This window comes from Notothenia rossii (genome assembly GCF_949606895.1).
Source record: "Notothenia rossii genome assembly, chromosome: 11".
Taxonomy (NCBI): Eukaryota; Metazoa; Chordata; class Actinopteri; order Perciformes; family Nototheniidae; genus Notothenia; species Notothenia rossii.
This window is the reverse complement of record NC_136910.1, coordinates 47578526-47606035: the sequence shown is the minus strand read 5'-3', so window position 1 is coordinate 47606035 and position 27510 is coordinate 47578526. Positions and strand designations below refer to the sequence as shown.

The following is a 27510-nucleotide window of genomic DNA, read 5'->3' as shown; positions in this document are numbered from 1 at the left end:
AAAGCTTATTAAATTAACATTTATATCAGTACTTGGTGTCGGCCAATGGACAAAGGTATGAGGACCGAGACAGTCAGATTTTGCATCCCTAATAAGAGGAGATTGGAAAAGCAGAGGAAGGGATTCATGAAGGAAAAAGGAGATCAAGTCAAAAGAGGAAAGCAAATGCAAGGACAGAGAAATTAATGAAGAGATAAACAGATTGTCACAATGAAAAGGTTTGAGAGTTGGAGGGAACGTGGGCAACACTGATGAGCAAGAGACTCAGAAAGACGCAAGTGTTCAAACAAATTATTTGAAATAAGAGCAGCGGCTCATGAAGGTGATAGCATTCGGAATGCCTCCAACAAACCATTTAACATTCACCGCTAGAACCGACTGTAGATATGATTGCTTCAGGCAATGCATGCAAATCTTTTTTTAAATGTGAAATGCTGCCATCCAGCTCCTGAATTATTTTCTCCAATTTTGCTCATTCTGCTCTTTGATTTCACACCTGGCTCAGGTTTTGCTGATAGGGTTTAGACAAAGCATCTTCAACAATAAGTACCGTGAAGCATGACCAGAAATGGATTACTCCAGATGCTTTTACCTCAGTTGTTGCAACTAAGGTTAGCGGTGAGATAACATTTCCTTCTCCTCTCTTTGTTTCAGTGGTGGATAGCAAGGTGATCCTGGAGGGTCTTCAGAGGTACGGCCCCACGCCAATCTATCTGCCTGTCAACTACCAGATCTTCAACGCGGAGTCGGCGTTCTTCCTACAGGAGGCCAACCAGGACTTAATGAGGAACTCCAGCCTGCAGGCTCGCACCGAGTCTTTCTTCATCCACCAGGCCCGGCAGATGCCGTTTGTCAACGCTAGCTACGGGCCGCTGTCTGTCCAGCAGCCGGTCCCTCTGGATCTGCTGCAGACGCTGCCAGGGCCCTTCAACCCCCCAACCTTCGATACATCATCAGCACCAACATCAGCATCATCATCATCGCCGCCTCTCTTCACATTCAACTGGAAGGTCCACACCTATATCATCAGCGACAGGATTCACCCCAGTTGGCCAAAGGTCCAAGTGTTGTTCTACATCGCGGGGAGGGACTGGGATGATTACAGCGCCATCCACAAGCTGCCCTGCGTCAGGATGTTCGCCTTCCACGAGACTCAAGAGGTGCGCGGGACATGCAGGCTAAAAGGTGAGCTGGGGATATGCGTGGCCGAGCTCGAGCCCCTCGCCAGCTGGTTCAGCCTGCCCACAGTGAGACCGGGCAGGCAGAGGGTCTCGGAGCAAGCCCAGGGAACGCCTGTGGAGCTCTACTACATGGTTCAAACCACGGGCAGCGGAGACTGCAACTTGGAGGATTCAAGGAAGGGCAGCTCTGTGCGCCCAGACCAGCAGAGGCCGATGGGCTATTACGCAGGGCACACCCCCATGCAGCGCATCGGCAGCGTCAGGCTGTTTCAGCCGCTGTCCGAGCTGAAGCTGGACAATAACTTTGTGGTGATGTCGCCCTCCAAACCCATCCGGCAACGAGAAACAGTCTCTACTTTTCTGGCTCTGTCTACACTGTCCTTAGTGCCAATATTCACCCTCAGGTGAGTCAACCTCCTCCTTAGAGAACACTGTTCAATGTGCCGCTCTACTAATCAGAGGTGGGAAGTAGTAGAGTACAAATACTTCGTTACTGCACTTAAGTACATTTTTCTGGTATCAGTACTTTACTCCACTACTTATTTTTCTGACGATTTTTTACTTTTACTTCTTACATTTTTAACACAAATACCTGTACTTTTACTTCTTACATTTTTAAAAACAGGCTCGTTACTTTCGTTTTAATCTGTGTTTGGTGGCGTGATCATTATTATTTAGAGTCATTGCGTGCCTATTGATTTTATCCATCATTTCCTGGTCTTCTCTAAAGAAGAGGGCCCAATGAGAACTCGGCTCGATTATTGTTCTATTAATATAAAGGGAGGTCAGTTACTCTTTAAAAAAGTTGGTAGTTATGGGTAGTTTTTACTTGAGTACATTTCGAAGCCCATGCTTCTTTACTTATACCTGAGTATAGAAGTTTAGTCAGTACTTCTACTTTTACCAGAGTATTATTAAACATGAGTATCTGTACTTCTAATTAAGTTAAGGACGTGTGTACTTTTGCCACCTCTGCTAATAATATTATCCAAACTCATTTAAACAGCCACCATCAGGCGTCAAGGAGTTAAAAAAGAAAGCATCGGTAGACCTTTGGAGGCAGGGATGGATATCACTACAGCCATATATCTGAAAATGCAAGACAATATTTACATTATACATGTCACTTGTGTTTTTAGAAATGATGAGGCATTACAATAAATAGAAGGATATTCTTAGTCATTGTCTGTCATAAATTAAAATGAGTCATACAGGGTATAACTAATCTACAGCCTCTAGGTTTGTGAAATACATTTCACAGTTTGTAGGCAACACAGTTGTAGTCCCATTATGTATTTACTGTGGTGGCTGGGAGAAATTACTTATAACAGCTTGTTAAATCAAAAATAATCTGCCGTTGGCAAAACCGGGGATTAATCTCTGGCATTTGAGATTAGAAAAATGTGCACATGATAAGCTTTTGATTTGCCACACCAGAATCCAGTTCACAATGTTGCCATGACACCGCTAGTCAACTGGCCAGCATTAGTTACGTCAACAAGCATTTTTATCTGGGTCATTCTTCTACTCTAAATCTAAATCTAAATTTGACAAATGAAAGAAATATTAATGAGACCAACCAAGATAGCTGTCATTTAATCAATTACCTGGCTTTAATGTGTAGGGAAACAAAGCCAGACAACACTCTCAAATCCTTTTCCTGCTTTGCCTTTGCCAATGCCAAGTAAATGCTAATTTGAGATGGCAGACATATTTTCTTTTGTGAAACAACATTATTTCAATGACAAATAATTGGTGCTCATTTCAAAGTATTCTGGACATTCAAAGCACGAGCAATTGCAGTAATGTTAAAGTTAATAAAAAAGCATAAAACTGAGAGCAAAGTTTAAAAATAGTTAATTTATGGTATATTTTTATGCTTACAATTAGGAGTTAATGTTTACAGAATGTGATCTTGTATTATTTATCTTGCTTACTCATAACATTATCTGAAAAAAACTTTTAATAAACACATGTAGCTAATAGGCTTCTCTTTAGAAAGTTGTTAGTAGCGTCTACAGATTAAATGTTGTTTTCTTTAATTGCTATGGAATAAGCGTTTCAAGTGTTTGTTTGTGTTGATTGTGACCTTACAAGTCATTTTGGAGAGAAAGATTATAGCGGCTAACACCTTCCAAACAGCATCGGCAGGGGATTCTTTTGACTGGATAACACCTTAATTACACCCTTGTGCTATTCAGGATGATTGTTTTCGTTACTCACCTTCAAAATTGCTTGTCTGAGTCAAATTTGTATCTGAGGTGATTCCACACATCAGCATCAAAAGTAGTTATTGATTCATTGAGCTTTGTCTCCTACAAATTACCATTCAAGTGACTGTAATTGCTCCGTGTTGTGTGATGCAAATGAAGGTGTGCAGAATATGCATTCAACGGCCTACTTTTATGCCTGAGATCTAACTCATGGCAGATGAAACAGTTAGCAGCCTCAAAGTGGAGCTGTGACAGAGAGCCCTGGCAATTTGTCAACCCCGGGTGAGCAGGAAATCTGCCAAAAAGCCTCATTGCTTTTCGTCTCACTCCAGCGATGATGAACTCCCATGAAGTATTAGCACTCCCAGTGTGTGTTTATCACATTTGTCAGCATGTGTGGATATGGGAACTTTACAGGCAGGCGGTATTTCTTCTTAGAGGGCCTTTTTTGCACCAGCACCCTGATCGTTTAGAAGTTCATATTTTTTATGTTTTTCCGTTGGGATAGCGCAGACTTTAAATTCAACCGAAATACCTCATTAGTGACCAAAAGATTAGACTTCAAAGTGTGAAAATCACAGGCTACTTTACACCACTTGATTGCTAGCTTAGCAAAGTCTGTAACTGAACGAACGGACGCTGATTGCTGTTCTTGCATCAGTTTTGTTGTGCCTTGCTTTTATGTTGCAAGGTTAGACCTGTGGATGAATGTCTTTTCATCTCAGTTGTTAGATTCCCTGATAATAGAAAAACTTTACTTTCAGGTCTTTATAATTCCCATGATGATGGTGTGCATACAAACTGTGATTACAGAAGGTGGGGGCTGTGGATCCTTTCACTTGATGTGTTGAACGCTGCGTGTGCTGGTATACTGTCTGTCAGTGTTTGTTTAACGGCGTGGGTATGGACGTTTTACTTTAAAAGTAACCCTGGTGAGATTCTCCCAGTGGTTAAGGCATCTTTAACGATTTATGTTCTCTAGAGCTTCTCTCGTCTTTACATTATCGTCCACATGTTAAGCCTTGGAAAAGAGGAGGGGGATGCCCTCCTGTTTTCCAAGGCTTCACATGTAACTTTCTTTCCTCTCAATTGAAAATGTTTCATTATTTTCAGCATTGTTTTGATAGGATTGCAAAACTCTTTTGGACTTTGGGGAAATAATGAGGTGTAAAATCCTCTTCATTCATTAATTGAGATAGGATTAGGTGCATTTACAAGCATAAAACACCTTGAATTTGTCAAGCTCTTTATACACTTTATTCAATACTATCAGCAAAATATAAAGTGAGACTTCCTTTTATTTCTTTTTGCCAATGTCAAACTGATTATGTAAAGTATACAGTATCTCCAAGGGCTAATATACTTCCCAATTTAAAAACCAGGATAACGTATTAGTCTGCTGAGTTTGTCTGTTTGAGCGCACCATATACAATCAGCAGGCTTACATGCACACTAACATTAGATTTCGTTGGATTACCCATCCATCATTTGGGTCACGGTTTAATATTTCAGTCTTTAAATCCTTAGCGGAAGTCTAACATGTGCTTTGAATGCAAATCGGTCCTTTTTTAGACAGATCAGAGCAGGGCTAGTGGTGGTGAATAAAATAGTTTTTTAACAGTAAATCAACTATTTTCATTTCAGTTAATAAAAAAGATGTTATGCACTAATGTTCAATGTTGTAGCATAAAAGAAAGAGCTTTCTGTTAACCTCCAAATGTCCCATAAGGGTTTTATCTGATGAGACCGATGACCGAAATAAAGAAGAAGGTTGCTGTGAAACAAAAACACTGAAACCTTCAATATGACAAAAAAGGCTACATAATGACTGGCCCATCTTTTTTCCACATGGTACCATGGAAACACATAGAGAAATAGACACAAATGAATGTATCCCTTATCAATATTGGTTTTTCTGCTTTTAAATACACAAGTTCTTAGAAATCATAAAATGTGACTTTTCGTTGACGGGCTTCACTCGGAGCTGCTGCACTTTTCATTATCTTCAATCAACTGTCAAGAATCAAAATATTCCTTGACTCATGCTAGGATATCAACAGCGTGAGTTTATAAAATCATGCATCGCATTACTTCCAACGCTCTACGGTACAAGCTGTAATATCAAGTAAGAATAATTGATGTGCCTCATGAGGCGTAACATATGTGAGTGATAACATTTAATATGTATCCTCAAGTTATCCTACAAACCAATGCCCAGACAGCGCCTTTACCTCACAGCAATATCAGAACAATTAACCGCAGAGCTATTTAAATGCCCATTTTCTCTCTCGTCTGATTGTTTAATGGGTTGTATTTGATCTTCTCCAAACTAATCTAATTATTGTGAATGTAATTGCAGGCTTTTGACCTCAGCCGCTGGAAAAACACAGACAGAGTCATGAATATGCACACACATACACTTGCATGTGTGCACACAGATATGCCAACACTCGCACTCGTCCATAGCCTGGACCTGCCTCGAGCTAACTGAGAAGTCATGCTGTGTTTGTCATGCTAAAGGCTCCCGGCGGAGTCACTAATTCTCTGCTCCCTGCCTCATTAGCCACGGAGAGTGGCGTAACAGGTTAGAAAACGCTTCTCCAGCTACTCCTTATTCAACATGCAAATGAAAACACCATTTCCTCCTGAACAAATTAACAGGCTTTTCAAAAGATAAATTGCCCCAGCTGTATTGTAAATGTGACTAAACAATCCAACATATTCCCACAGAGCCCCCCGGGGGCAGTGTTGCTGATGAATGCAAATGAATTGCTAATATCTGAGAGTGTGAAGGTATAAGTATGGGATTCTTCACGCTGTGTCCCAAACAGTCAGCAACTTGTTATTCAGGGGGTTTAGATTGTTAAGGCAGCAGGTTTGAGAGTTTGGACTATAAATAAAAACTTAACTGAGCCCGGCTTGGAGTTTTTAGGACATGATGCAGTGCTTCGTGTCAGCTGTTTGTGATCCTTAACACGGTTCAGGTTTACAGGTCCTGTACTTTGGATGTTTGTTGTTGGCCAATGTTTGCTGGAATATCAGCAGGAGAAAAGGTTGGAATAAAGATGTTCTCCCCAGTGTATTAGCCTTATCTTGACTGCACTACTCTGGGAATCAGTTATTGGAAAAGGTCACCCAGTATGTCTCTTTTTTTCCATTTCCATGTCTGTACTTATCTGTACCTCTCCTTGTATTTCGTCTGCCACTCTGCCTTGGTTTCTCTCCCTTCCTTGTGTTATTTAACCTTTCCGTCCCTCTCTCCCTATATGCCCTTTCTCCTTTTTTCTTTCAGATTCCCGTCTTTTCTTAAGCTTGACATGTTCCCTTTCTTTGTGCAGTATCAAAAAAAAACCTCCTTGGCTTTTTATCTTTAAATATTAGGTAGACTCATATTTTAAAATGAAAACTGTCTCATTGTACCCTGCCCTTCTTTACCCATCTCCCTCTTTCTGTTTGCTCGGTGGGATCTTCCGTGCTCACCAGCGTTTACTTTGAAAGCACAGCCTTTTCTCTTCCCCTCATTCATAAGTAATTAGTCATCGGTGGCCCGGGGAGAGTGTTCACTATTGAGATACCACTCTCTATTGGGCTCTGCCACCACAAAGCAATCACCAGTTACCCGCAGCAAGTCATTTAAATCCATGTATTTTTCTACCATAATGATTTTTCATCACTTTTCCCCTCTTGAATTTGAGTCAACTGATGAATTTATTCGACAGCGGCAGTCGTGTATTGCCGTTGCGTTTCCCTGCTGCCTCTCTTTATTTTTCTTCTTTGCTCTGTCCATCTGCCTTTTGGAAAAGGCTACGTCCCAGAGGGAATTTTGTCATCTCGCAGCCTGGCAGAGGCTCCTTGAATGCTGCGTACCATTCAGAGTGACACATGCCTCCAGGACTTTGAGTATCGACAGGGTCAGAGGTTTCTTCGGTTTCTTTTTCTCTCGTTGCTTTGAACTTATGAAAGTCTTGTGGGCTTTTTATAAGGGCGGCCGTGGGAATAAAGGGAACTGGAGTGGTGTTCTCCCGAGAGAGTGGTGCTCCATGTCTGGTAGAGTTATAGGACTACTGAGAGCATTAGAAATATGCGTGGTAGGTACTGAAGAGAGTGTATCCAACATTCTAAGATGTTTCACCCTTTATAAAGATACCGCTCGATCTCATACAAAAATGCTGAGTAGTTACCTGATACACCCTGATCTCAACGTCATAACCACACTTTTATTTTCATTTTGAGATATTACATTGTAGTAGTTTTCATTGACTGTCATGTTATGCTCAAGGGCATATGGAGCAAAATAAAACAAAAAAGCTTCAGTTGCTTGAGGTTGAGCTAGAGAGAAACTGACAGTCCGCGTCTCACGGGACCCCCCCGCGCCCATTTTTTCTTTTACGCTTCAAGTCTATTGATGTCGCATTGAATGAAGCCTAATATGCATAGACAGCTTTTTAACTCACACAAATATCCCGCTGTATATGGGTTTTGTGCTTATTATCCGTATCCACATTGATTGATCAAGGCTCACAGTCGGTCTTTGAGCTTGACTGATTCACAACAGGGCAGGAAAAAAAATCTATGAAGCAACACACGCTGTTGATTTCTACCCATGGAGCAGACATGAAAAGAATTTTGGTTCAGCACATTTGTGCCGATCATCAGCCTGGTAAAGGCAGGTTCGCCAGCCAATGGAGAAGAAGCCCCCCGCCAAATTGCAGGGATGGGTTGTTTTTTCCCCATGGTAAGAACATATCCATCAAGTAAGTATTAAAGTTTTTCGCTTCAATTGAGGAAGTTGCATCTACAATTTGGGCATCCTAACCACTTTTCTGAGCCATCCTCATTAGTGTGCTGCACTGTGAATCAGCTGCAGATGGCTAACAACCTTCATGGCTGGGACTAAATAAGAATATGAAAAAGCAAGAAAATATTCCAAATCACTCGAAGATATTTTTCGGATCCAAGAGACAAGACTGAATAACTCTTTTCATTGGATTCAGGCATAAATTACCCAGAATAAAATATCAAAAAACATCCCAAAGATTTTAAAACTATCTAATTTCAGTTGTGAGATTCTGACTGTTTTTAAATGAAGTTTCTACAGTATATTACCTTTGGAAGACGAATCCATTCTCTGGCTTATTAGACAATTACACATGACGGTTCACAATTACTTTTTAGTTATTTTTAACAAAGATAAAAAATGATTTTTTTTTTGCTGCTGTAGCTCGGTAGTAACACATGTGGCTAAAACTAAGGGAAGCTGACGTTTTTTAATTCAAACTAATCATAGTCTGAAAAATAATCAGGTGCTCACCATTAAAATAGACACACATTCAACTTTGGTTATGCAGAGCGAAGCAAAAACGCATGTTTGAACAGTCTTTTGAAAAGAAAAATTCAACAAATAGTGTGGGAGAAAGAAGGGAACCTTGAAGTTGGTGAACATGAACAAACCTTCCAACAAGAAATGATGAGGAAGTGACTTTTTCGCCATGATTCTTCCAAACATAATCAAATATATTTTGAATTATAAATCAAACTGAAACTGAGTTGACATAACACCAGTGATAATTGATGTGCCTAACACTCGTATAACATCCACCATAATGAATGGTTGCTCATAAATATGTGTTCTTACCAATAAGTATAACCAATATTATAGGGATTTGACTATTATTACATTACATGTTACTAGTTAGACACTTTCATCCAAAGCTACTTACATACTCAGTACTGTGGACAATCCCCACAGGAGCAATTTGAGGTGAAGTGTCTTGCCCAGGGACACAACGACATGCTGACTGCAGTGGGGTTTGAACCTGTGATCCCCTGATCCGAACCACTACTATTCCACTGCGCCACACGCCTCCTTATGTTTTAAGATTTTTACGGGCAACCAGTGCCTTTATTTTAGGAACAGAGTTGAAACTGGGAGTCAGAGGAGATGACATATGGCAAATTGTCCCAAACCGGATTCGAGCCTGGGCCTGCCCTTGGGGTCCGACCCCACCCAGTACATGGACTCCCATATGTTATTTTACGACATACACTGAACAAATTAAACATTGACTTTAATTAAATGTATTAATCAACAGGTTCCAAATAATTGTATTAGGTAAGTAGAAAGCAAAAGTATTACGTTGAACCAATTATTCATTATTTAAACTTAATATTATTGCTTTAGAACTAACCGTATACAATTATGACTAACTTATAATACATGTATTTAATAATAATAATCATAATAATAATAAAGCTTAATTTATATCGCACTTTTCTTACAACAAATGCAGCTCAAAGTGCTTTACAAAATGACACAAGTTAAAAACAAACAACAAGAAATTCCCCTCAGATTTTCTGTTAAGAACTATAAAGGTACATGCAGAAAAATATAACATTTTATCATGTTAATAGACATATACTGTAGAGGTAAATAGTGGTAAAATGTATGATAATACAAATACAATTTAAATAAATAATGGTTTCTCTCTAACAGATGTAACAATATAAAATAAAAAAAACCCATAACACAAAGTGAACATATAGGTACAACAGAAACACAAAGAAAAAGATTAAGACCTATACAATAAATAAAACAATATCAAGGTAGGTAAATAATAAAGACTAAAAGAACATTTAAGTCAACGTTTCAATTTTCTTTCACGGTATAAAAATTATCTAAACTTGATTTGACCACAATTACAACCATCACATACTGTACTGAACTAAAAAGAAATGTCAAATATAGGCAAATAAAGATGTAAATGAGTACAGCTTGATCACACATCAGCATTGTCACTTTAAAACTACCATCAGAACAATCTGGATTCCAATTGAGAATTTTCTCACAGTTTTGTTGAAGCCAAATGCAATCCAGCTACTTTTAAAAACAAAAAGATACTAGGGCTCACTTGTCGGTGGGGACATGCTTTTTTGGAACAGCTCCTGCAAATCCTTTACTTATCACACTGTTGTTAACATCTCCAGGCAACACTTCAACTCCAACTTGAGCAACACTGTTTACTCCTGCAATCGGAGTTGAAGATGATATATGTGGGGCTGGAGGGCTTGACAAACATGGTGGGATTATGTAGCGGAGCGGTCCTTGCAGAATAAGCACTGCTGGCTAACTGTGGGTTGGGCCGCCTCTCTCCCAGACAATCACATGCTTGGCCTTCTAATCACTGGTTTATCCTGCATGTTTCTCGTAAGGATTTACTTTGATTTGGTTGATCCCGTAGACTTCACAGCTGTAACGCAAACTCAAAGTCATGCATATTTTAATGGGGACTTGAGGCGAAGAAATAAAGAGAGTGAGAGGAATGATGCAACGCTGAGGTTGTCAAACATCGGTAGACTGTTTGAGAAACCTGACAGTCAGCCGCCAAGACAGACACAATGCTCCAACTCATTTCAGCTAGATAAGAAATGGTTTCACACAGAGATGGGTTACAGAGATTCGCAAAGATTGAATCAGTCGAAGAGACATAAAGAAGAAAGGGAGAGTCAAAATACTAAAGGCCCTGACACACAAGACCGAACTCGGGCGTTTTCGTTAGTCGGACGACGAAGCGTGCCCTGTCGCCCAAACTCAATTTGGTGTGTCCCGCACCGTCGGTCGTGACACGCCTTATTTGGCCTTTCATGGCCGACGCACGGCCGATTCAACACATTGAATCGGCCATGCGTCGGGTCGGGCAGTCGGGCCAAATAAATCACTCTGATTGGCTGTTCAGCTAGCGAATCAGTGCATGAGAAGCGAAACGGAAGTGAGGGACATAAACAAACGCTTTAAGAAGGCACGAAGAATGTCTTCCGCAAGCAACACTCCAATGGCTGATAGCTCCAGTACCGCATAAGACATGTTTTCGATGGACGAGAGTGAAAATGGAACGCACACGCTATTTGCTGTTTGTTTATATCACGGAGTCTGTTCTTCTTCTCTGTCTTCCGGTTGCTGCCTCTTTTGAATGACGAATACACACTACCGCTGCCTGCTGGTAAGGAGAGTTATTGCCACTCACGCATGCGCAGTTCGTACGTGCTACTTGGCCGTCGGCTAAAGTCTTTGCGGTGTGATCCAGTGCGACTATTGGCCAGGAAGCAGGAGACATGAGGCGACACAACAGTCGTGTTCCGTCGGGACGTGTTCTTTGGTCTCAGTTTGGTGTGTCAGGGCCTTAAGGGTTGCAAGCAGCCTGATGATAGTTGACTCAAAGTAAAAAGATGAGTTGTTTGCCTGTAGGGAGTGACATTTGCTTGAATAATGACTCTCCCCGTGTGAACTGTGCCACAGCCTTTGGCTTCACTCACGAAATGTCTCATTTAATATTTACCAGTGGGGAACTTCTCAGTGACTACTCATTTAAAGGCAGACGACATCTAAACCACTAGCCGTTTATACTACAATCGATGCCTCGCTTTGGCTGAAAAAAAATCAAAGGAGCTGTGTCTCCAAATTAGCGAGGATCTATTTGTGCAGTTGGCCTGGTGTGTCTGTTGACTCAGGGTTATTTTCATCCCAGGGCTTCTCTGGTTTCTCCTTTTGCTTTTTCAAAATAGTCTTGCAATTTCGTAGCCTTCTTTTGAAGTTGAATAACATGAACGCAATTATCGTAGTGCAAACCTATCGACATAATGATAGAGTCCATCAACAGTTTTTTGGAGAATAAACTAGACTGAGGAAGAGCGTAGTTTTGTGAGAAGTTGGCGCGACATAGGCAAGCTAGGCTTTACGCATGGATGTAATCTGCCAGAAAACAGAGAAGTAGAGTTCAATCATCTCACCTATCTACGCGAGGAAAATGGAGAGTTCTTCATGAATTGGTTTCAATTGAGCCTAATATTGTCTATCTTTAATGACAATGACAAAGTTAAACAATGATTGTGATTCATGCAGCAAGGGTCATCCAAACAAAAAAACGGAAACAGCTGAGCTATTGATATCAGAACATATAAGGGCAAAGGTGTTTCCATTTATCATTTATCCCTCAACTAAAGTGTGCGTAAAATTCATTTGCACAGATGACATTTTTTGTATATTGTCTCTTCCATTGAGCTTTTCTAGCTCAATGGAAGAGACACACTGATTCCTATACTGTGCATTTCTTCTCTGCTCTGTTCTCCTCCTCAGCCAACACCTTTTCGGCTGAGTGCAGCACATCCACTGTCACTCACTGACTCTCTCACATACTGGTTACACACCAAGAAGTCCCCAAGAGAGCACTGCTACTCTTAAAACACCAAGCTGGCCTGCCAAGATTATTCTTCTATAAGTCAAAACCATTCTCAGATGCTTTCATATGAGTAAGAACTAGTCAGATCAGGGGTGTCAAACTCATTTTCATCGCGGGCCACATTTGCATTATGGTTGCACTCAAAGGGCCGGTTGTAACTTCAAGACTATATAAAAATACATATATAAATGTGTAATATATAAAATAATGTATTATATTCCATTATTGCCTCTGCATTGGATTGTTATCGGATAGGGTAATAACTTCATAATTAACTACGTCAGAAAGCAGAAGTCTAGGGCAAATCATTGCAAGTCTCTTAAGTGAGAATGTCACAAAACGATTTAAAGAGAAAAGCAAAATTGTGGAAAAAAAGTCAGAATTAAAAAAAAATAAGTTACCTTTGGAAAAAAAAGTAACATTTTGAAGAAAAAAAGTCAAATTCTGAGAAAAAAGTCAAATTCTGAGAAAAAAAAGTCAAATTTGAGATGCATTGTGGGACATATAGTTTATTGGCAACGTGCTTCTGTAAATCGGCCTGTAACCATATAATAAACGTATCATATTTTTTGCAAGCTCTTGTGGGGCCGCATGAAGTGAAGTCACGGGCCGGATTTGGCCCCCGGGCCTTGAGTTTGACACCCCTGAGTCAGATCCTTAGTGTGCCTGAATGTTTGGTCTGCGTTAGCATGCTAACAATAGCAAATGAGTTAACTTTATAGTTTCAGAGAAATAAACAGTGTGTTCAATCTTGTACGCATAGCTTTAAAGGTCTCCTATCATGCTATTTTTAGGCATATTATGGGTCTCAGATATATAAAAATATACAAAAAACATATCTATGATGTGTTTTGCTCAAAATACCAAACAGATCATGCATTTTAGACATCCTTCATATCCCTCTATTTCAGCCCTGTTGGAGAATGTCTGATTCTGAGTCCTTAGCTTGAAAAAAAAAAAAAGGAGGGGGAGCTTGTGCCTGTTCAGAATTTTACCCAGATACAGCTAAATTCTCCCGTGATTAAATGACATATCAAGTTCCAAACCACATCAACGATTATTTCTGAAACAGTATGGAGCTCAAATGCTTTTTCTCTTGCGGGTTTACCACAGGGTGAGTTCCTTTTTTAAATTTCCTGCTTTTTTACACATACTCTCTCCAGTACAGGTTAGCTCTGAGTGTTAGCGATGCTTGCTAATCCAAACAAAGACAATATGACACCCAAAACACGTTGCACATTGTATCTGATTGCGACTTTTCTGATAAGGCCGTGGGTGTAAAGCCAGCCCACATTTCCGATATTACTTCATATCGGACGCAAATCTGGATCAGCTCCGTTGTACCCCCGTTTTTAGAGATTTGGGTACGGAGGAAAAGAGAGGGGGTTTTTGTTTTCTGACACTTTGTGAGTCCCCGACACACTGGGAACACATATTAATGTATAAAAGACATCAAAAAGTGCATTGTGCATGATTGGTCCCCTTTAAGTGTCAGTGTGTGAATTCTAAACACGCTTCTGTTGAAGACCACACACCCCATGAACATAAAAAGTTCAAATCCCTTTTTCTATTCATTATAGATAATATATTCATAATTCCAGCTAACAGATAATCACACATGCAGAGTGTGTTTAATTAATCATAATAGCAAGGCATATAAAAAGAGCTGGTTGAACATGCAATTCCAACAGTTTTTCACTCATACACTTGTGTTTGATTTTATCTGAAGCCAGCCAGACGCTTTATGTAGTTCTTGCTTGGCTGACCTAGAGCAACACCTTTGGCCAAAGTGCTTTAAAGCAACTTGAGGCCAAAAGGAAACACAACGTTTCTAAAAGTGGCAGTCTCTTTTCTCAATTCATACATTTTAAAGCAATTTCCTCGGCTTTGGAAATGATAGAAATTGAAATTCACCTTCTGCTCCCCCAAAGATATTTGCTCTTTTATTCGTCTTTCTTTTATTCCCAGAACAGCTTGCCTTCCTTCATAGACACCGGCAGAAATACAGACTTCGAGGGAGTGACAATAAACAAAACACAAAGACCTAGAGAGACTAACAGCGGAAAAACGAAGCAAGCTGATAGTTTCTGGGCTTCTGGGGAGAATCATTAGACTGATATAATATTCAGCATGCTGCTTGGAGCCGAGCATTTGGCCTGGCTTGAAGCTGTGTAGTGTTGGTCAGTCTTTCTGTGGCTGTTTGGGAGGTCGGCCATTGATCTACAGATATAAGCTGGTACTTTGGATCCAAGCCTCCATCTTCCTTTGGCGCTATCACCACTGTGGGTGGATAAGCCTTGATCTGTGTGTGTGTGTGTGTGTGTGTGTGTGTGTGTGTGTGTGTGTGTGTGTGTGTGTGTGTGTGTGTGTGTGTGTGTGTGTGTGTGTGTGTGTGTGTGTGTGTGTGTGTGTGTGCGTGTGTGCGTGTGTGTGTGCGTGTGTGTGTGTGCGTGTGCGCGTGTGTGTGTGTGTGTGCGTGCGTGCGTGCGTGCGTGCGTGTGTGTTTGTGTGCAGAAAGATGTGACTATTTGTATGTCCACACATGTCTACATATGTGGAACTGTGGTCTGATCTGTATGATCTCTTTCTATCAAAAGAAAAGAGGGACTAAAGATAAAAAAGATGCCAGGTGAAGAAAAGAGCGAATATTGTGTAACTGACCCTCAGTAGACCCCCAGTGCCAGTAGTTAGCTGTTTTTTTTTTTCTGTGAATATTAAAGAAAATGCATCTCGAAACTGTATTATTAGCTTACAGAAAGTCACATCTATAAAAGATGGTAGGAGCAGCATGAGAAAGAACTCGGAAGTTAAAGATGTCTAAACAGACATATGTTGATTATCTGACAGGGTGAACTTGAGTTTACCACAGTTCATGTCTTCTATTTCTGGTGTAGAACTAACATAAAGTAGTCTGAAGTCAGTGACTCGGATTTATGAGATGTAATTTGAAAAACTTGAATTGTCTGGCCTCTTTGTGACTGATGTCAACGCCTGCCGTCTTTGTAAAGTGACACAGAGTTTCTCTTTTCAATGCTACTCAACTTAATGACTCAGGCTGTGTAGCTGCCTTTTTAAATATGACTCAGTGACTCAAAAATGAGCATCATTGTCATCATTCTAACTCACATAAGCCTGGAAAACAACTAAGAACAGCAGGTGTTTTACTTCATGTTTCTATTATTGAGACATTGGTTGAAAAAGGTGAATGTACCCTACCTGGGAGGGACTTAACGTTTCTAACCAAAATCCATTGCGTGTATCTTCGAGGATAACTCTGGTGGAAAAGTATTAATTGTCGCTTATGCAGTCTTTTGTCTTCCCTTCAATGTGTTACAAACACTGCATTTCCAAGAATCTGCAGCTTTGTGAGGTTCCAATCAACTACCTGCTTTTAAATAAGCATCCTATTTCTAACAAAACAACATGAAAACATTGCTTCATTGAGCTAGAGCGCTTCAAGAAATTGCCTTGAACAGGCCCTTTACTGCAAACATTAATTTGACAAATGAGTCTTGCAGGTGAAAACTCGGAGGGACTTGATTTTAAATACCCAAGGTTAAAAACAAGTATGTGTATCAGAAGAGGAATGAAATAGGTAATAATGTTTAAACTTTAAAGGGCTCGAGATCTTTTGAAGTTACAGATTGTCATTTCAGTACAGACTGAAATACTCATTAACAAGGCACAGAAGGTGATGCAACTCACACAGGGGCGACTGTGGCTGTGAGGGAGTGTGATCGTCTTTCAACCAGAAGGTTGTGGGTTCGATCCCAGCCCATGCAGTCAACATGTCGATGTATCCTTGGGCAAGATACTTAACCCTGAGTTGCTCCCGATGGCATGGCCAACGGTGTGTGAATGTGTGTGAATGTTAGGTCCTAGAGTAAGGTACACTGCTCTCTATGAATGGGTGTGAATGGGTGAATGACATGTAGTATGTAAAGCGCTTTGAGGGGTCTTAAAGACTGGATAAAGCGCTATATAAGTACAGTCCATTTAACTCTCCCCTGTGTTAAATGATATTAGATAAGATTAGGGTGGGAGCTAAATTAAATTCACTCTGGTGTCCTGTGCATTTGGATTAATCCCTTTTTTATGTGCCAGCGGTTTGATATAAATGTAGGCAACACCCTATAGATAATGTATGCTTTTTATGTTGTGCTGCTGGGTTTCTCTTCATTGGCTAATTTCCCTTTCAGGAAGAGCATCAAACCTAATTTAAGATAACCTTTTATTATCTAATATTGAGGGGGGAGGCAGTAAGATTTCAAACAAATTTCAAATCACAGAAAAAGATAAGTTGGCAAATAAATAAACCGATTCAGTTATGGAAGCTGAAGATTGTTCTTTTCATTTTTAATGAATTACACCTTGGACTGTTAGAAAATAACAAACAGATATGCCCACAAATTCTGAGTCATTCTTTAGGAGGATTGGGGACAGTTTCTGTTTGTGTTGAAAAAGTTAAAATCGTATAAAAAATATTATAAAATGAAAGAAAAGTATTCAGTATTTGACAGAATAATTAATACAAGCAGCGAATTTGGACTTATCCTCCGCTGATACCCAAAACAGTGACTCATTGTTCCAGCTCATCTTGGCTGACAAGTTTAGATGTGTTTAAACTCAGAGGACACGACATCGTAAAGTTTTAGCATCATCAGATTCTCTTTAAACCACAGAAAAAAAGGGGTTAGGAAAGTAAAGATGGCTAGAAATGAAGGAAGGGGTAGAGCACGGAAGAAAAGAAGGAAAAGTGGAAGAAAGGAAGGAAGGTGGCTAAAAGGAAAGAAGGAAGGTGAGAAATGCAAAAGCTTGATCAGGTAAGCCTCTCCATATTTAAGTCCTGCCGGCTGAATTTCAGTCCAAATCTGTCCTTGAGTATGAAGATGACGAGTATGGGAGCATAAAGTTAAAAGAACAACAATTGTGTGAAAATGCTTTTACTCAGATGCCTTGTCTTCTCCACACAAAAACAAACTTTGAGTGTGTATGAATGACAACGTATTTATATCTCCTCATTCTCAAGTCTAATACAACAGAAAATGGGGCCTTCCCTCTGGAGGGATCCTCCCTTTGTTTCGTAAAGCAGTTTTCCAGCCTCCACTGTGTGTCGGGGACGAGGGGTTCAAATGCTGCAGCACAGACCTGCAGTTTGCAGATGTACATATATATCTGCCCTACTGTTGATCAAACGCTTAAAGAGCAACTTGCAGGTTTTTTTTTTTTACTAGATTTATGCTTAACCTTGCCTGAAAATTACAATTAAAAAAGTTAATGCAGGATTTGATATGTTTAAAAGACATAAGGGCAAGAATTCAGAGGGAAAGGAGCCGTTTTGAGCTCTGCTACTAAAAACTGCTTTTTTTTAACATCATACGTCAAACGCGTCATATTACGTCACATGGGGGAGCAACTTTCTCGGACTCCTTCTCTGCCCAATCCGCGGTACTAGTTTGTAGTTGGTTTGAGCGGTTGTGATTTAGTGAGCTGGTATTTTTTCGGTCATTTTACATTGCATTTCACCATTTTTAATCATGGTGAGCTGGAGTTTGTGCAGGTTGCACAAAGTCCAGCCTGTCAGGACATCGAGTCCACAGTTTCCCTAACAGGAAAAGGACCGGAGCTAGCTTTCGTTCCTGGGTGCGTAGTGCGAGGTGCATCCACCTTCCTGCAGCACATCTCCACAGCTGAGGCCCATCAAAACGTTTATCAGGAAACCGTATTACATCTTAAAGTTAACAGATATTGTTCTAAACTGTATTAAAGTAAACATGTATTATTTTAAACTGTATTGAAGTGAACATGTACTATTTGGGACTGTTTTCAAGTAATGCTATATATATAACCTTCTCACTTACACTCACTGACCCAGATACCAGCACACACACATATTCTTTTCAAGGTCCTTTCTGGGCACCAATATATCTGTGTGCAATGTTTGATTATCTGGGAAAGCATAGTTTGTGTGAAATATTCCTTGGGAAAGTAGAGGTGTGAATCCAGGGGGGTATACTACGAAGCAGGATTTTCGCTTAGCCGGCTAACTTCAGGGAAAACTCGGGGTTTCCGGTCCTACGAAGCTGGTTCTCTTTTTAGCAGGCTAGATCTCCATGGTAACTTATGCTGTGCGGCTAACCTGCCCCGGAGCAGGTTAGGTTGCAGGCTAAGAGCTCAACTCAGTGAAAGCACTGCCTGCTGACCAATCAGAGCTCAGTGTGCGGAGTTTAAAGCGATCAAGTCACATTACAGGAGAAAGGAAATACAGAAAAGCTGCCGTTGCAGGAAAGACGGCCGGCAAAAATCACCGACTGTGTGAACGTGAACATTAATAGAATATCACCTCCCATCTTCAGAGCAATCTGACTATTATAACATTAGCGTTAAGAAAGCTTACGTAAATATCTGCCACAACATAAGTAACCGGATCAAAGTAACATTAAGTACAGTCCGCTATATCTCCTTATCTGAGTCAGCTGAGCCGTATCTGGCCGTGCAACACTCACAGTGTCACATACTGTATGCAGAAGAATTATTTTAAGCAACACATTAAGTTGACAAAACACTCGAGTCAAATGTAATTAAAGTCAGATCGTGTCTTAGATGGGGCAGTGATATCATAAACCTGTTAATGTACGCATTCAAACACTTTTTCTTTTACCAGCTGTATTCACCTTGCAGGTGCAGCTATGTGGCTTTGATCCTGGATAAAGTGTTTAAGTCATGGATGTTTAAAGTTTAACGTCTTCATATGTGTCTAATTATATAGTTGACTTTTCATTCAGGAAGTATGACGCTGCGCTGTCAGTACGCTTCTCCATGTTTGTGATTGGTCGAATGCTCCAAATGCCACAACTTTCATGTGAACACGCACCTAACTAGATAGGGCACGGCTGGCTTCAGAACTTTTTGCTAGGGGGCCCCTTAGTGGCTGCGGGGCCCTAAGCGGCCGCTTATATCGCTTAATGGGTTGGGCCGGCTCTGATTGTGATCCATGTTTATTACTACTGTAGACCGGCCGCTCTCCCCAATGTTACGTCACACGCAGGAGGTCACGTGGGGAGGCTTTATAAAAATGACTTACAAAAACGACGCCAGGTGACACTGTAGTGTATATTTATGTATATTTTTGGGAAAATCTAGTGTATACATCATTTTCCTACACATTTATTCACTGGTGTCTCTAACCTGCAAGTTGCTCTTTAAGTCCTGGATGGCTGTTTCACCCTGTTCCCTCTCAAATTAGCCATGCTCTGGCCCACTGGTGACTGCAGGAGATCTGGCAGTGTCACTCCACTTTTTTCAGTACAGACACGCTGTGTTTTGGCCCAAAGGACTCACTCTGATTCTCTTTGTCTTGCTTTACTGACTCACAAACTGACACAAAAAACACGCACTCGCACAAACATCAAAACTCTTTCCCTGCCGTTCCAGCTGCTCCTGCTTTAGTGGCTGCATGAGGTTTTTACTCCCACTTTTCTCTTCACGTCCCGCATCATAAATAAGCAAGACATGCTGTGGTAAAAGTGTCTGAGATGTTTTTTGTAGGTTTCCACAATTGTAAAATCCGTTTTAAGGTTTAATGTATGAACTAAAAAAATACTGGAGAATTCTGCAGATGTGAGTACACAAGACATAAAACTAAACTAATAAATATGGCAAACAAAGTATATATTGGTATGGTATTTGAATCCTTTTTGTCTGAGTCTCTTGCTAATTAATATGCCAAAGTAGAAAGACTTCACATTGTTAATGATTCCTCTTTTGGATCATCTCTTTATATATTTGCTAAGTTGTTTGTGGAATACACAATAATTGCATGATGTACTTTTCTGCTTCAGTTGAGGTCTGTACAAAAGAAAAAACGACATATATCAGACCTTTAATGCACATCTTTGTGTTTGTACTGCCCTGTTACGCATTCATCCTGCATCAACAGTGCTGAGACTCAGTTGTGTTCTATTTTTTAGCAACAGTTAGCACCATCTACTCGATCATCAGCAGTGTTAGGAGGTTCTCTGATGAATTAGCTTACACAAAGGCAGTCTCCTTTTCCTGTAATGAGATAATGAGTGCGAACATTACAAGTTACCTGGATGTAGCTCATGTTTTATTATGCGTGTAGCCCACTGTTTCCCTCTGTCAGGAAGTTAATGAAAGAATGTAAACACAGTTTCTGGGCAAAGCATGATAAAGCCTGAACGTGTACAATATGCATCTATCAGAAAAACCTCAAGAAACAGAAACAGGCAAATGCAACTGGGTTTGTTTAAATGTTCCCGATCCTTAAAAACATTATTCATTTCAAATGTAGCTACAGACATGTGCAATGAGACCTAATGTATTTCGTACTATGTTCATGGACATATTTTTTACATAATATCCTTGAGAAAAAAGAAATATGGTGGTATACAGTGGGGGAAAAAAGTATTTAGTCAGCCACCAACTGTGCAAGTTCCCCCACTTAAAAAGATGAGAGAGGCTTGTAATTTTCATCCTAGGTATACGTCCTCAACTATGAGAGACAGAAGGAGAAAAAAAAAATCCAGAAAATCACATTGTCTGATTTTTAAAGAATTTATTTGCAAATTATGGTGGAAGATAAGTATTAGGTCACCTACAAACAAACAAGATTTCTGGCTCTCACAGACCTGTAACTTCTTCTTTAAGAGCCTCCTCTGTCCTCCACTTGTTAACTGTATTAATGGCACCTGTTTGAACTCGTTATCAGTATAACAGACACCTGTCCACAACCTCAAACAGTCACACTCCAAACTCCACTATAGCCAAGACCAAGCTGTCAAAGGACACCAGAAACAAAATTGTAGACCTGCACCAGGCTGGGAAGACTGAATCTGCAATAGGTAATTAGCTTGGTGTGAAGAAATCAACTGTGGGAGCAATTATTAGAAAATGGAAGACATATAAGACCACAGATCGGCTCCACGCAAGATTTCACCCCGTGGGGTCAAAATGATCACAAGAACGGTGAGCAAAAATCCCAGAACCACACAGGGGGACCTAGTCAATGACCTACAGAGAGCTGGGACCAAAGTAACAAAGGCTACCATCAGTAACACACTACGCCGCCAGGGACTCAAATCCTGCAGTGCCAGACGTGTCCCCCTGCTTAAGCCAGTACATGTCCAGGCCCGTCTGAAGTTTGCTAGAGAGCATTTAGATGATCCAGAAGAGGATTGGGAGAATGTCATATGGTCAGATGAAACCAAAATATAACTTTTTGGTAAAAACTCAACTAGACGTGTTTGGAGGAGAAAGAATGCTGAGTTGCATCCAAAGAACACCATACCTACTGTGAAACATGGGGGTGGAAACATCATGCTTTGGGGCTGTTTTTCTGCAAAGGGACCAGGACGAGTGATCCGTGTAAAGGAAAGAATGAATGGGGCCATGCATCGTGAGATTTTGAGTGACAACCTCCTTCCATCAGCAAGGGCATTGAAGATGAAACGTGGCTGGGTCTTTCAGCATGACAATGATCCCAAACACACCGCCCGGGCTACGAAGGAGTGGCTTCGTAAGAAGCATTTCAAGGTCCTGGAGTGGCCTAGCCAGTCTCCAGATCTCAACCCCATAGAAAATCTTTGGAGGGAGTTGAAACTCTGTGTTGCCCAGCGACAGCCCCAAAACATCACTGCTCTAGAGGAGATCTGCATGGAGGAATGGGCCAAAATACCAGCAACAGTGTGTGAAAACCTTGTGAAGACTTACAGAAAACGTTTGACCTCTGTCATTGCCAACAAAGGGTATATAACAAAGTATTGAAATGAACTTTTGTAGGGGACCAAATACTTATTTTCCACCATAATTTGTACATAAATTCTTTAAAAATCATACAATGTGATTTTCTGGATTTTCTTTTTCTCATTTTGTCTCTCATAGTTGAGGTATACCTAGGATGAAAATTACAGGCCTCTCATCTTTTTAAGTGGGAGAACTTGCACAATTGGTGGCTGACTAAATACTTTTTTGCCTCACTGTATTTTGTGTGAAACATACGTTTATGAAAGTATGTAGCCTTTATTATATCTTGTATTATTTTGTAATGTTATTATAGTATTCTTAAAATAGTTCTCTATCTTTGTTTTTCATTTTAGTTTTACTTTTAAGTATTCACCACGACAACATGTCAAATTCCTTATACGTGTCAACCTACCTGGTAATAAAGCTGTTTCTGATTCTTTGTATTAAACACATAGATTTATATTTCTTTGCGCACATCAAGGTGGTTCAGGCCTGAATGACCGCTTGTCCTCATCCACTCTTTCATGGCGCGTCCCCTGGCACGCCATGTATGACATTGGTGTGCAGGAACAGACTCGCCATTGTCACTCCACGAGGCTCAAAGCAGACAAGCTGTGTTGCGGCCCAAGGGAGTTTGGTGCGCACACACACACACACACACACACACACACACACACACACACACACACACACACACACACACACACACACACACACACACACACACACACACACACACACACACACACACACACACACACACACACACACACACACACACACACACACACACACACACACACACACACACACACACACACACACACACACACACACACACACACACACACACACACACACACACACACACACACACACACACACACACACACACACACACACACACACAAAACACACACAAACAGAGAAAGCAGCCCAAGGGACTCCTCTATGAAGGGATCAGTGTAAACATCCAGTGGCAGGCGAGGTGTTGGTGACCCTGTGAAGTGGAAGCGGTGCTCATGGTGCTGGCTGATAAGCACTACTTACGTACAGGAGAGAAGTGAGTTGGTCATCCCTGTTTAAACACACCGGGAGCTACAAATTCCCCCAGGACCCTAAGACTGCTGCAGCTCACTGAGGAGAAGCTAAGACTTCTGCAGAGGAAGTGGTGCACTTATGCGCAAGCCTGCTCTTCATTATGTCTACACAGAGGACCATCAATTCAATCATACAGTAACATCGGCTGCTTATTGGTACGATTCAATTCATCTCTAACAGAAATAAAAAAACATTGGTCGTTTGGACATATATTTTTGAGGGGACCTATTGTTGTGGGGTAAGTAATAACTGCTGAAGAGAAAATATCTACAAAAAATACAAAATAAAAATGAAAGCATGCCTTAAAGGGGATTAGCGAATTATGGTCTTCATCTTAACCCTTAAACCACTGGGTATCCAAATCTCTCCTGGACAGAAGAGCTTAAATTCCAAAACTAAACATTTTCCATATAGGGCGGCAGATTGGGAGATATTTTTGTTATATTTCTTGAATGGAACAGACATACGTTTTTTTTTCTCTCCCAGCGATCGGGCTGTCACATCAGAAATATGGGTGGTTTCTGAGGAAAATGACAAATGACTGGTCGTTAAGCTTGAAAGACTAGCTGATTGGAATAGTGCAATTGCACACTGCGTGATATACCCTCGTAATATACACCCTCTCAATACATAGTTTATTGGTGGGTGTCTTTATTTATGTCACGGGGGTAGAGCAGACTGTCCATTAATTGCAGGATTGGTACTCAATACTATGGTGCGTGTTGCAAAGGTATAAAAGCACTATATAAGCGCTGTGCATTGGCCATTATCTACAGTTTGTTATCTCTCAGTCAGGGTGAATACCTACTGACAGTGTTGTTTATTTTCTAAAGAAAGCTGCAGGACTTAAAGCAACACAGGAAAGCATACAACACACAAGAAAAACGACAGATGACCTTATGCCAATAGAACATGCATGAATGTACAGTGATTACAGAAACAAAGAAAACTAAGAAAGAATGGAAATAGAACTGTGAAAAAATCTTTGTGGAGGAAAATATGTTTGTTGACATATTGTTTTTACATTGAATTGTTGCCGGGCAGAGTCTCAGCTTGTTAGGAAAAGTTGTGATTTGCTATATATACATACACAAGGCAAGAATCCTTGCTATGCTTGTACGGTTTGGCATGATGTCAGCAACAAGCAAGAAGTGACACTTTATGAATAGTTGCTCTGTGTGCCAATATGTGTTCCCTGGCATTGAAATAAAACAGTAAAATGTTAAATAAAGCTGCAAAATGTAAACTGATAGTGTTTGTTTTTCTGCGAGGCTGCCCTTAATTCCACGGACAGGTTGCAAATAAGCCATGAAATTGAACTTAATTTCTCCCGTCCTGCTTCTTTGGTGATGTAATGGATGCTTCTTCAGTGAGTGCAAAATAAGCGACTTTCTGAAATGCACACCATGAACAGCGCGTGATGAAACCATTTTGTGAGGATAAAGTTGTCTTGTGAGGTTGTTCACAGTAAAAATATGCTATTGAGTTAACTTTATCACAGTTCACCATATGCTACGTAGTGGGGTCAGAATGTTAGGCGAGACATTTCTTTTTCTGTGCAGCTATATAACTATCACTTTAGAAGAAGTTACTGTTAAACTGTTAGTTAATTATTATTTTTTTACGGTTTGATTCTGAAATCAGAAAAATTGACTCCAAGACTTCGGACTTGCTTCAAGCTAAATGCAAAACCTGTGTAAACACAAATATGTGCCAACATTTTACAGACACCTAGTGATGAGAAAAGTTGTTTTATTTATGGGAGTTGTTAGTCTCAGATTTGTTATCAGGTCCCTGAGATGGAAACTGGGAGGAAAATAAGAGAGGACAGGATGATGAGGGAAAGAGAGCCTAGAAAAGCAAGAAACATTATCTTTGAAAAGTATATTTATGTTCATGCTGTGGATAACAAAGATGCATTTGGCAAAGCACAAAATAAATCTAATTAAAATATGTGTATCGGTCAATTCCCATCTGATTTTAAGATTGTCTGTTTGGTATGCTTTTGTTACAAAATAATAGCACAGTAGCCTGCAGAGATTATCTGTTGTTTTCCAATCCAAGCCGACATCAAAGCCAATTATTTTACCCCTACGTCATTCCTCTATCTTCTTTGTGTTTACCTCTCTTTCTCTCTGTCGCCATCACATCCTTTACATTCCTAATATGCCTCCACAGACATACATGGGCACACAAACATACATTTTTAAACCCCCTGTAGATGCCTATGTAGGGACTTGGGTCTGTTCCCTGTCTGGTGACCACAGTGCCCACTGGTGCACATAATGAAGTGCAAGTGGAGCTAATGTACTGGTTGACATGCCAGCTTTTACAGATCAGGACTGAATTGATTTACACGCGATGTCAGTTCAGCATTTTCCAATAATCTTCTCATGACAGAGTGCCATGAATAAAGTGTGCAAACATTTCAGACAGATGCTTTATTTTGTCCCCAGTGGATGGATGAGAATGTATGTCTGAACATAACCTTGAGACGAGCAAAAGGAAAACCAAGATGGAATTTATCCTATTTCTGGAGTTTGGGTTTGGGTAAAAGCCACATTTCTCACACTTGGCAAACATTTCATGACAGCTTTCAGACGGACATTGTCTGAAATGTTGGGCTTGCGTGATGGCTGACATATTTTCTTGTAACATCGCCACTCCAGCACTTACTGTACTGCCTTCCCACGGCTTCAACACAACAAACAGATGACATCTAGATCAAAAATGTGTCTGCCATGGCTCACTATGCTCGCTCATGCCAGCGGGACGGATTTAATCAATTACTTCAGGGATATTGATAGTCCCCAACGTGAGGACAGTTTAATGCCCTGCCGTGACATCTGACCCCTGATAGTGATCACCTGCATCACCTGAACGGTTCAAACCAGCCAGTCATTCAGTCAGTCAATAAATCACTCATAGATGAAGTCAGGAGAGACCGAGGATTTAGTCCCTTCTCAGCAACCCTGGCTCCCGGCGCTATTAACGCGGCACACTTCATCAGTCCTAGCTGGCTTTTGTGTTTGTCCCTGGTGTGTCACATCCTTCAAAAACCTCCCACAACAGTGTATTCATACAATTTATGATCTAATTAGAGGGCATAATGAATAGTCAACCATTTGTAACGATCATGATTAAAATGTTTCAGCGATTGCCAAAGATTAATTGTTTCAGTAATGGCTTCGGATTGATGCAATTTGCATACGTATGGCAATTATGAGTTTTTGTTCTTCCTTTCCTTGATGTGTGCTCGGTGAAAGCTGTTTTCTGACAGTAATGTATACGTTCAGTCAAAAAGTAATTTCCAACAAAACCTTTTAGTCAAAAAGTAACACAACTATCAGCGGAATTAGTACCTCATTCATTCATAATGTCAGTGATATGGACAGCCAGAAGACGTTATTTTTGTATTATTCTGACGGAAACTGGTGCGTCTTCATCTAAAAAATATACAATATGTTCATGAGTGACAGAAGAAATGACCGTGCTGCTGCTCTGCAGGGCGGTAATTATGCGCTAAATGCTAACATTAGCCTGTGGACATTCTCACAAGAACAATAATAGCGTGTTGATGTTTTTAATGGTCACCATCTTAATTCAATAGATACAGTACACATGCTACACTCTCAATGAAGCATTAACCCTAAAATGAGCCAATCCATCAGTTGAGATATTTGAACCAGTGAATAATTTGACTTGCGGATGGACTAGAGGAAAATAAAAGGGATCACAAAGGCAAAAAAAGCTATCTTTAATATCTGTAGAAAGTTTATTTGCGGTCTGTCCAACAGTTGTCAAGATAGTTGACTCTGAATCACCCATGTTAACTACATGGTGGTGCTAAAAGTAATAAAAAAAAGAGGAACATAAAAGATGAATCCTCTGGGAAGCAGGAGAAGGTGTTCTAAATTGTATGGCAATCCATCCAGTAAATGTAGAAATAATTCAGTATGGACCAAATTATGGATTCAACCAAATGACTATTAATATAAATTATCTACTATACGCTCA

At 40.4% G+C, this 27510-nt stretch overlaps 1 protein-coding gene across 1 annotated transcript in view; it reads left to right on the top strand.

Annotated features, from left to right (window-relative positions):
* LOC307025463 (transmembrane protein 132D) overlaps positions 1–27510 on the top strand; it is a 134733-nt gene that overhangs the window by 44230 nt on the left and 62993 nt on the right. Inside the window, exon 3 of the mRNA XM_079660160.1 lies at positions 655–1585. Within this exon, the coding sequence (XP_079516286.1) occupies positions 655–1585 (931 nt within the window). The remainder of the gene's footprint in view (positions 1–654; positions 1586–27510) is intronic.